The sequence below is a fragment of the Gavialis gangeticus genome, unplaced genomic scaffold (assembly GCF_001723915.1).
Source record: "Gavialis gangeticus isolate Ggan-Ray unplaced genomic scaffold, GavGan_comp1, whole genome shotgun sequence".
Classification (NCBI taxonomy): Eukaryota; Metazoa; Chordata; order Crocodylia; family Gavialidae; genus Gavialis; species Gavialis gangeticus.
Genome location: NW_017729022.1, coordinates 174772803 through 174784730, shown reverse-complemented (window position 1 = coordinate 174784730; position 11928 = coordinate 174772803). Strand labels below are relative to the sequence as shown.

General features: G+C 46.3%; 1 protein-coding gene across 1 annotated transcript in view; it reads right to left on the bottom strand.

The window, feature by feature from the left end:
* Nucleotides 1-1943: 1943 nt before the first annotated feature.
* STUM (stum, mechanosensory transduction mediator homolog) overlaps nucleotides 1944-11928 on the bottom strand; it is a gene marked incomplete at its 5' end in the record, with an annotated part of 125336 nt that continues 115351 nt past the window's right edge. Inside the window, 2 exons of the mRNA XM_019515913.1 lie at nucleotides 1944-2311; nucleotides 5452-5460. Of these exons, the coding sequence (XP_019371458.1) occupies nucleotides 2271-2311; nucleotides 5452-5460 (50 nt within the window). The remainder of the gene's footprint in view (nucleotides 2312-5451; nucleotides 5461-11928) is intronic.

The window sequence follows — 11928 nt, the reverse complement described above, 5'->3', positions numbered from 1 at the left end:
ATCCACACCATCCTAAACAAATCCTTTATGTAACTTATTAACAAAACTGCAGAGTCAACCCTGACACAGCCAAAAGACATAACACCCTCCCCTAATCAGCCACAAATAAGGCAGGGGGACCACAGTGGCCAATGTCTTGGTGCTGCAAAAGTTGTTAAAATACAGTAGAGAGATCCAAGGAAGAGGGCATTTGGCTGAAGACCAGTTGCACAAATTATAGCAGGGAAGAGAGTGCTTGGATTAAGATACCTCCTTAGTATGCCACTGCTAAAGGGAGCACACACTCCTGCCCATGCTTCCTGGAGTGATTTTTAGACTCTGCATCAGGGGTTGGCAACCTAGACCTACAAAGTGATTTTATCCCACTCTCCAAACAAGTTGGTGCAAGAACACGCCATCTAGTGGCCACCTCCCTTACCTGCCACCCCCAGCCCAAGGAGGACCAAGTTGTGTTAATTCAGCCTGCTCTTACTGAAAGGTTGCCAGCCTCCTGCACTACACTACAAAATGCAGGGGACCTATGACTGTTCATAGCAAGTCTAACTTGCAGTCTATCTAGCTATGTCTTTGTGTTTGCTGTGCACTGCCTCTTTAAAACTTGAAGAAGCCTGCTATCTACATGGCCAGGCTGCCATTTTGTATTCAATCCACTACAGGCTATCATAGACAAGAGGCACAGCCGTGGTGTGCTCCCTCACTGATATCTGTTCTCTTTGCAGCAAAGTCTGTTCTAACTAAAAGTATGGGTTTGCTTTCAATGTCTGAAAAGATGTAATACAATTTGAATGCAAGCAATTATCAGGAAGGGACAGCTAGACTGAAAGCTCTTGGGAGATGGGATGCTTTCCTCTAGCCCCTTCCCCCCTACCTTTCCACTGAAGACATGAAGGTGCATGCATGCATGTGTGTGTGTGAGAGAGAGACAGGAAGAGAGTGAGTCAGTGACAGAGTCTTACAGATTGATGCATGTCCACCATATTTTGGTGCACCTCCATTAAGGCTACGGGGTTATTTTAATTAATTTGCTAAAAAGACTAGTTCTCCCTGGGTGAGAATGGCAGCATCATTGTGCACCATGCCCTTGAACAGCCTGTCTTGTCTCTCCAGAGTGGAAAGTAACCTGGCCAACACAGTTCCATGCATTTCTTACAATGCACTCACCATGAGCGTGATATGCAGAAGTGCTGAATCCTCACAGCACCTCTGAAAATCAAGCCATGTAGCCTCTTGCGAATTCCATCCCGGTGTGCGTAACTAAAGGGCCTGGGGAAAGAAGTTCTTTTCTTTAGCCAACACACAGACACAGCATAGGCAGTAATGCAAGCTTCATTGTACTAATGGTCTCTTGACTGGGACTGCTAACATGATGCCCAATGAATGCCATCTGTTGTAGATGTCTTTGAAATCCAGGCACTTGCCCATGGGGGAGTGGACCAAGACTGCCCCCTCTTTCAGCACAGGCCACAAGACACACAGTATAATAATTTCCAAAATACAATGATATTTATCAGCAAGTCTCTTTCAGCGGCAGGGGCAGGGGCTGGGGCAGGTGCAGGTGCAGGAGGGCCATTTTATTCCCTGTAAATTCCAGGTTCAGCCAGAAGCTATAGACAGCACATAACCTCCCCCAGCCCACCCCCAGCACAAAGCACGGACCACATGATTGAATACCAGTCCTTTGCAAGTATCAGTCTGGCACTGGCTGGCAGTAGATTCTGCCTCTTCTAGGCTTTCAGCAGGTAGGAGGGCAGGATGTATTCCCAGCCTGAGTCCCCTTAGCAGTTAAGTAGGATTTACAGCAAGCAAAATCTCAGGACATCTGCAATGACAGAGCTTCAGTGAGCATCATAAACACACGCACACACACACAGAGCAGGAAAAAGGCTGAGTAGCACCCTTTTGCTACCACAAAGCAGTCAAGAAAGAGCTCTCAGGAAACAAGGTACCATTCGGCTTTTGCTTTTACATACTGTACAAAGATCTATAAATAGCTCCTTGGCATTGATATTCACAGCTGGGTTGCTTCAATGGTGAATTATAAAGGAGGCAAAATGTCTCCAGCTGCTTCCCAACCTGCAGATGAAGAAAGCAGAGTCCCCAGCTACCAGATCTCTTGTCCCGGCAGCCTGCCCAAGTGCCCTCTTCCTCGGCGACGTCTCACTCTAGCAATGCTCTCCTCCCTCCTCCGGATCGGTTGCCCATCATGACACGTTGCCTGTGCCAGTCCTAACCTGCGCCGCGTTTTGCTTCACCTCCGGTTCTAAAAGGGATCAGTGCAGGTCCCCATCTGTTGCTCTGCACCGCCGCTCCGCTGAACAGACAGACGTGTTGGTAAAAAAAGAAAAGGAAAGGAAAAAGAAAAATGAAAATGAAAAAGGTCCTTGTGCCCACAGCTGCCAAACGAAACCTGGAAACCTCTTGTCGTGTTCCTTGGAACACGCTTGTCCCAGCCATTACAGCTGCTGTGGGATCCCCTGTTCCTTGTAGCCTGTGAGGGGGAGGGAAGGGAACACGATTAAAATGTTTTGTGGTTCAAAGCTTTGGCAAGCTTTACACAAGTGCTAAGTCCTGAGCCTGCCCTGCTTCACAGCAGCTTCTGAGATAGGCTTGGATGGCCATCATGTTGGCCAGATGAAAGGAGTACTTGGCTTAAGAGTATGCACACAAGAGACATGCTGATGTGACCCATTTGGAGGTGATGCAAATACTGACCGATGTGATTCCCAAGTTCTACCCAGAAACTGGAAGTGGCTTGACCTGAATTGTTGCTCCTGCAGCTATGGTTGCATTAGGGAGGGCTGGGAGGCACAGTTTGTTGTATGCACAGCTAGCTGTAGGGCAAAAGCATGGTGTGGAGCACCAGCTGTGATTCCCTTCTGTGGTGCTCTGAGAGCATTATGGTTGAAGACAGGGCCTGAGGACCCATTCAGACTCCTGTCCTGCCAAGCTAAACTCTCCTTTTGCTATGTGTTTTAGGCTCCTTCTAGTCCTCCCTTAAAATCCACCTCTGTTATGACTTCTACAAAAACTCTTGGCAATGATTAGGTGTGCTGGCAGCGCTGTTTATTAGAATGATCGTCATCATCTCTCTGTTACCTTGGGCTTTCTCATCTGTTTGTGGTAGCTGCCAGCAACTGCTCATGATAAATGCAGACTTTACACTCTTTGGGACAGGCCCTGTCTTATATTTTTATGACTGTAGAGCAGCAGCCAGCAACCTTTTACTGGTAGGGTCTAACTTAGCTCCTAGGCAAACCAGTTAACTAGGATGCAGTTGCCATTGCTGGCACCTGGCTCAGCACAGGGAGCTTCCAGTCGCCTGACTGAGATGCTTGCTGCTCATCCACTACTGCTTCCCAGTGGCTCTGTGAGCTGGGCTGTAGGTTGCCAACCTTTGCTGTAGAGTATCTTGCATAGTGGGGCCCTGACAGGGGCATCTAGGAGCTACAGGTAATGCTGAAGATGATTTTTTGGATGACTAGTTCATTGGCTAAAAAAAAATACACAGTTTGGAGGCTCTTAAAATCATTTGTGAATACAGACTGAATTTGGCCAAGTGTTTCTGTGACAAAACAAAGAATAAGGACATTTTGGAAGAGTCAAGCTGCCAGGAAGCCATCAAGCCAGGAAATCAGTTCCTCGCCCAGTTCTGAACCTAAGTGGTCAGAATGGCACCTCTTTCACTGCACAAGCCATGGTGCTTGGGGAAAGCAAATGTCAGCACCCTGCCCACGTCATGGAAGCTCACTGAAAGAGGGAACAACCCTCAGAGCAACAACCTCTGGATCTTTAAAACAGATTTCCCAGTGGCAAACTCACTGGTTGTTCACGAAGGGATCACAGAAGTGGGTCTATACGTGAGGAATCAGCCTTCCCCAAATTTTGCTTTGAGTTTGGGAATGGAACCCATTGTGAAACTTAGCTGAACCCACGTAGTTTTGAGTGGTTTTCATCCAAAGTCACAGATCAAGCCAGGCTTGGCTAAATCTTGGCTTCCAGCAGCTCACTGAAAGCTCTGTGAACTTCTGCTTTCTTTCTAGGAAGCCTGTATCAAGTGCAGGCTTTGGAAGGAAGCCAGGTGAATATCCCCAGTGTTTACAATGAAGGGTTTGCACAGCTCTAATTTTCAAACAGTGACTCTCTCAGCAGATTTTCCCTTTGAGATAATGAATATCATCCAGAGCACGGTTGGACTTCTCCATCCCATGTTTCAGGAGCCACATGCCTTATGCAGTATAGAGCACAGTTTACATCTGGGGGGCATCAATTTCTCTGGTGTTTGACAGGCCTTTTTTTCTTTTTTGGTCTTGTTAGTTTTCCCTGCACCACCACACCTACAGTACTGATTGAAGGATGTGCAGCAGCAGGTCAGCCTGGAGAGGTTGGGGTGCTGCAGAAGTGTGCAAGATAGATTAAATGTCTGCAGTGTTCTCAGTGCTAGCTGCTTGCACACTAAGAGCTTTCTGTAAATGCTAACTTTCCTGTTTGAATTATTGCGTGCATATATATATGTAGGATGAGGACACAGAATTAAGGGGAATGCAAGCTTCTGTTACCCCCAGGATGTTTCAGCAATTGCTCTTTCCAGACAATGCTGGATGGCATAAAAGCTTCAGTGGCAACTTCATGTGGGAGGCTACCAAAAATTTTATATTTTCTTTCTCTCATTTAAATTTAACAGCATCAGTTTAACTTGTATTTGTTAAACTCCACATTAGTTAAATTAATGTAACCCTTTGTGCAGATGCTTATATATTGGTTGGAAATAGTTAATCATTTCAACATGCACCTCTAAACTTACATGTGGAAAAGTAAGGTAATAGAAAACCTGATCTGTACAGGCATGTGTAATTGGTGTAATGACCTCATTAAAGAAACAAAGTTTCCTACATTTCAGTAGAAACGATTATACCAGTAAAAGCTGGCAAGTAGATGTGGTCAACAGCATAAATGAGCTTGTTATTTCTCTTCTCATACAGGAGTAGCTAGCCTGGAATGCAGCATCTTGACCTCAGTATAACTCCTGGGTTTTAGTACTTTGAGCAGATTAATACAGTTAAAACAGTACAGTTTTCTAGTATTGACGGCCTTAGTTAGGGCTACTTCAATCTGAGTGTGTCCACCCACAGAACTGCATCAATTTAATTCTATCAGTTTAACGTTGCACTTTTAGGTAAACTGAAGTTATTTTGCATGTAGGCCAGAACCCAGGAACTAAACCACACATGGGACCATTCTCTTGGGTGATTTGGAGATGCCTGCGTACACACATGTACACACACGCACATACACATACATGGAGACAAATTTTGGCAGAAAGTGAAAGCCTATTGAGGCAAGAGGTCCGTACCTGCGGCAAAGGGACATTGGCTTCAGTGGGAGTTTGTCTGAGGAGGTAAGTCAGAATTTTGTCCAGTGGAAGTTAACAGGCATATTAGAAACAAAACTTACCTTGTGAAACTTTGGTGATGGACAAAAGGAAGCAAAGGAAACATGAAAGAAAGAGAGAGGGAAAAATATAACTGTAAAGGGACTATTCAAAACATAAAGAGAACCAGAAAAGAATGAGTAAATTGAGGCTGCAGAGTAAACAGAGAACAGCTGCTCTACAATCAAACATTCACACAGTTCTAAACCGTTCTGCGACTTTATGTCTGTATTTATCTAAAATACATTTTAAGTAGCTGATTTTAGTTGGGGATTTGGGGGGGAGGAGGGGGGATTCTCAGCTGCTTGGACATGACTGGACCTGTGCCGTAGAGTTGGGAATGGCACTTCATAAACCAAGAGGTTATCTGACAAAACCTAGGGCAGTAACACAGTGAAAGCGTGTTGTGTTGGCTGAAGAGAACTGTTGAACTGAGGGCATCAGGAAGCAGAACACTATCCTTGCAGGAAGATGCACAGTGTGAATGACTGGAAAAGACAACTCCTCGGTTCTTCTGCCATTTTGGCTACTGATTTACTTGGTGCCCACAGTTAATTCTTGACCTATCTGTGCCTCAGTTTACCCATTTTGTACAAATGGGACTTAGACTAGAAGAAATGGGGTGGGACTAGATGACCTCTGAGGGCCTTTGTAACTTGGTGATCCTAGGATAGTGCCTAGCACTTGGTTAAAATGATAAAAGTTGGGTTATCGTCAATGTTGGTAAAATACTTTAGGGACCTTATAGTAGTGTTAGAGTGATGTTGCAGCTGTGACGGTCTGGGAAATACATGAGAGGCAAGGATTTGTGTGGGAAGTAGACTTTACTGGCCTAACTGCATGGTTGTAGCAGACTTGGACAAGCTTTCAAATGCAGGGCACTCTTCTTCAGGTTTCCCTCAGGTTTTAATCTTTCACTGCGCCTGCTTTCTCCTCAGACCTGAGGAAGAATGCCCTGCATTTCAAAAGCTTGTCTAAGTCTGTCCCAATTAGGCAGTTGGGCCAATAAAAGATACCGTCCACAAAAATCCTTAAGAACCTTATGTTACTGTAGCATCAATCAGGACCGATTACGAGATCTCAGAAAGGACTACTTCCACACGCTGTCCTCCGGGTGGGTAAACCGTAGAAAAATAACTATCGGTCATCCTCAACATTTATCTCCTCCCAGGAAGGCTTGTTTAGTCAGATAACTGGCCTCTGTTTTTCTATTGTGGATCTCAGAAACACCCTCCCTGTCTTAGCTTTGCTTTGACAGGATGGAGAAAAGACTTTCTAAAGTCCCCTATTATGCCCAAATACAATAGCTAGGTAATTCTTCCGTGTGGTTAGCGGGCTCTGAGCACTATAATTAGTAGAGGAGTGATGAGTGGACAGCAGGATTACAGGTATTTCCCTATTACCTGTTGGGAGTAAGTTTTTGAGAATCAGATTGCCCTCACCTATGCAGCCTGCTACAAAATAGCAGTGAGAGCCCACAGCAGCAGGAACATCAAGCATTCCTTACGTTAGGCAACATTACCCTATTTATTCACATACCACATGCCCCTGGATAAGTTGTGTACCTTGTTTTGGGCAAACAGAATGAAGAAAAGCATATTGTTCTTTGACAAAAGAGGTGGGAAGCAGCCAGAGACTTGCTTGCCATTGCAGGGGCTGCAGGTGCCAGCTGGGCAGAGCAGAAGCAGAGTCCTGCCATCAGCCTTGCTTCTTCCCCCAATTAAGACGCTGCTACTGCACCAACAATGCTAACCCTGTCACAGCTGTAGCCTAACCAAAGGCAGACCAACACCGTTAACAAAACCTTAATTAAGTAGTAGCTGTGAGGGGGTTAAGTCTGTAGCTGTTGGTTGCACAGCGGGAAGGGAAGGGAAGGGAAGGGAAGGGGAGGGGATGAGGATGAGGAGAGGAATCCTGCTGTAGCCCCAGCCCCAGCCCCAGGCCACCCAAGCCTCCAGCCCTGGTGAAAATCAATCTCCTTGTTTAAGACACACACCCCAGTTTTCCATTGCTCATTTTTTCAGCGAAGGTGGATGTGGTATGTGAACAAATAAGGTATTCTTGGCCCAGCCACATACGTTGCAAGTGGAGGATAACAGGCTGAGTGAGAGCCTCATGACAAAGGGCTTGGTAGGGCCTTTTTGCTGTGGAAGCATGTCCAGTGGGGCCTGGGGGAAACCCAAGAGCTCAGTTCACACAAACAAAGATTTAGGGGTGCATCTACTGTGTCGCCTCTACTGCTGTCATTGCACAGGCACCCCCTAGCATAGATGCAGCGGGTGATAAGAGGGATTTCTTTCCCTTGCAAGCGTAGCTAGGGCTCCTCTGCAAATGATGTAACTTAAGCTGATGCGAACACTCTACTGTTGGCATAACAGCTTCCATATTAGGGGGTTTGCTGGCATAGTTATGTCAGTTTGCCATGGCCAGCTAACAGTTTCATTTCACTGTAGGTCTGTACAATCTCCTCATGAATACAACAGATGCACAAAGACTTTAGCTCGTAAACACAGCTCAGCAGCTAGCCACATTTAAAGCAAGAAGTGGGACAAAAAGAGATGCGGTGGGGAGGTATGAAGAAAAGGAAAGACAGAATCAATAAGGTTATCAAAATGTTCCCTTCAAGCCCAGCAAACTCTTTTTGCTCTTACAGCCCAAGTAAACCAGAGGGCTGTTGCAAAAGTCACAAGGCAGGTGAGAGAAAAATACCTGCTTAGTATCTAATGAGGCCAGCTGGCAATTCATTTGAATTAAGAGACGGTGGAAAATGTCCCTTAACTGTGAAATTAGCAGCGATTATAAAACTGAGCGCAATTGATGCTGCTTCTTTGATAAAGGGCAGCATAAAAAACACAAAAGCATCCTCTAAGCTGTCTTTGTTAAACTGGTTCACCCAACGCTCTCTCCCATCCACTGGTTTTACAAAACCAGGCAGTGTTAGAACTTGCTACAGGTTCTAGCACCAGGTCCCAGACAGAAGGTCAGTCTGCCATGGTGTTACACTGAGGAACTTTGCAAAGCAGGCCCAACAACACAGCTCCATCCTCTAGGTCTAGGAATTCATGTGCAGGCAGTTCTGCAAGGTTTCCCACCCTGGTTCCTACTGCAGAAGCAGGATATTGGTACTTGTAAATATCTAAAGTCTCTGCAACTATACAGCTATTTAAGTACAAGGCTCTCAGATAAGGCAAACAGTCAAATGCTCTTCTAGTTCCTTCTGTAGCTAAGTGTCATGAGAATAAACTATGTAATCCTTCCCTGGAATAAGACTATGACCCCTCTAGTGCCTTGTCATCACACCACACTCTAGCAACCTAAATTTGTTACATCTGTACTGGCATCCAAAGCTGAAATATCAGTCACCAGTCAGGAGTGAAATGCATTGGCTATGTGATACGGTAGCTCAGGATCAGAATAGCAGACAGTCACAGTTCAAGATACAAATTACCATCATACAACTAAAGTCTGTCTAGTACATTTGTATAATAATGCTTGCACTTATCCAATAAAACTGGCACTAGTTCATCACATAAAACCCAAAAGCAAAATGCTTGGTCCGGAACAAGGACCCCGGGACTCCCTATATTCTTGTCTCACTTCATTGCTGGCCCTTCTTGTTTTGAGACATGTTATAGTTTCTGAGGCCTTTAGACCTCCACTATCTGATAGCGGATAGTGACTATCACACAATCCATGTACATGTGATCCATCTGTAGTCCTTAAGGAGCTAGGCAATTTAGTGTGAGGAAAAACAGACTAAATCTGGGTGCAATTTTTCTAACAAAACATTTTTCTTTTTCCTAAAAAAAATAAAAATGCAGATTCTAATTGACCAGACTATTTTACAAATGTGTGGTGGTTTTGGCAAGTTGCTTTAGTTCACCCGCCCCCATAAATGTGAAACATTTCATTTTGGCTCTTTTTTTTTAACAATACATTTTGATTTTTTTCTATTCAAACCCATGCTTCAGTTTGAACTTCAGTTTTATTTTAACAATTAAAATAAAAAACAAAACAGAACATTTCATTTCAGGTTGAATGACATGTTTCATTCAACCTATTCTATTTTTACTTCTTGAGTTTTTAAAATTAGTTGTTTTTTTATAATCGGCCCCAAGCAAAACACATTTTGATTTTTTATACTGCAGGTGAACTGGAAAAAAAATCATTTATTTGCACAACTGAAAAAAGGGACATTCCCATAAAAAAAGCCCATAAGAAGATCTCACAAGCCCCAGCTTGTCACACTGTCACTGGTTATTATTCTATATTTTACAGTGGAAAATACAGTTTGCTTCTAGCTTCCTTCACCCTCCTCATTCACTTGCTGAATTCTGCTGTTATGTTCTGGCACCCCTTAGCCAAACCTAATCACTTGCCACCTCCTGCTTGGCACATGTATGCTGTTCTCTGAGACAGTATCTGCCAGATCTTGAATTCACCAACAAAAGCTAAATTGGCAATGGGAGCAACTTGTAACAGATGCTGGAGAATTAATAAGAGCCTCCTGATACCCAGCCTTTCTGCCCAGTGCCTAGATGATGGGCACTATACCAACCATGCACCAGTGAGACTAGAAAGACAAATCCCCAACTTCAGGCAGGTATGTCGGTCTGAATTGATACTTTCTTGCCTTCAGCAAATCTGGAATTGTCACTAGACTAATTCAGCACTGACTGTGGCCAGCAAACGAATGGTACGTAGATAATAATCTTTATTAAATTACACAGAAAGCAGGCAGGATCTCAAGTTATATATAGGAATCACTTCACCCATCCCTGAAACATAATCACCTCTCAGGTGGAAAGTGGCATCTGTTTAATAGCTCATTGTTGTGTGATAGTAAGCCTTTTGGGGAATAGGCTATCTTTGTGTGTGTACAGTGCCAAGCACCCTGGGGCCCTGAGCCTCACAGAGGCCTTATGTATTACTGCTCTATAAATGCTACATATTAATTATTGGTTCAATATGGGCTATGCCATTAATTAAGCTGGAAGCTGAAGTTGGTATAGAATACAGTAGGCTGTTTTGTAAGTGGCATGTTTCAAGATCTGGGATGTGCTTCCTATTTTTTTTTTCCTGGGAAAACTTTAAGGAACTGGTTTTGATCTAGGAAACCTTTAGTGACCAAGCAAGTGAAAATATCTCTCATCCCTTGTCATACTGCGCTTGATCTGGCCAGCAGTGATAAATGGGCTGGGGTACCTCAAATAAAAAGGGAAGGAGCTAATGGTAGAATGTTTTCCAGGGATGGCCTTCAACTTTAAAGATGATGTTAATTAAGTGGGAAGATACAACTGGGCTGCTAAGGAAGCAAGTGTATACTCAAACCCAGGGGTGGGCAAAATATGGCCCACAGGCTGGATCCGGCCCACAGAGGGGCTTTGTCTGACCTGCAGCGGGTCCCTTGGTCCTGCCTGGCCCAGGCACCACCCACCCATGGCATGTCCTGCCACCTCGTGGGCACACAGTGGGGCTGGGTTGGCTCTGCAGCTGGACTGCCTTTCTAGGCAGCCCAGGCAGCAGCAGCTCCATGGTTCTAGCAGGGACCCATGCACACAGCCCCAACCCGGCCTGCCCTGTGCCTGCTCTGCACTCACCCACCCAGGCTCAGCAGCGGCAGCAGTGGCAGTTGCCAGGCAGAAACTGCTCCTTGGTGTGGGGGAAAAGCAGCCCTTCCCCCTTGCTACTGCCGGGTCCTTCCTGCTGCAGCTGCCCAGAGCCCACGCTGGGCTGCCCTGCATCTGCTCTGCACTGCCACCGCTGCCTGGCTGGGCAGCCCAGAGGCAGTGGTGACAGCGGTGGAGACTCAGGGTGGCCCAGCTCAGGCTCTGGGTGGCTGCAGCAAGAATGGTTGGCCGCGGCAAGTGAGAGGGGCCACTTTTCCCCCATGCCAAGCAGCAGTTTCTCCCTGGCAGCTACCAGTGCTGCTGCTGCTGAGCCTGGGCAAATCTGGAGCAGGCACTGGGTGGGTCAGGTTGGGGCTGTTTGCATGGGTCCCTGATGATATCACAGGGCTGGGGCCAGCAGTAGCGGCAGCTGGAAGGAGCTGCTGCCACCTGGACTGCCTAGAAAGGCAGTTCAGCTGCAGAGTAGCCCCAGCCCAGCTGTGTATCCAGGGGGTGGCAGGATGTGGCATGGGCGGGCATTGCGGAGCAGGCTGTGTTGGGGCTGTGCACGCAGGTTCTGGCTGAACTGTTCCTGCCAGGGTGAGTCCAGAGCAGGCGTGCGATGGGGTTAGGGCTGTGTGCTGTTGGCGGTGGCAGGCAGGTACCACAGGGTGTGTGGGCTCTGGGCTGTTGCGGGGTTGGGGCAGGTGCTGACTGGCTCAGGGGGGTGCACATGGGGGGCTCCCATGCACACCCCACCATAACCTCAAACCCTCCCTCACAAATCCCACAACCACACCCTCCACTACACACAATCACACATCCCACAAACACTGCACTCACCCCACATTGTCCCCCACAGCCCTCCCCATTTGCAGCCCCCCCCCCACT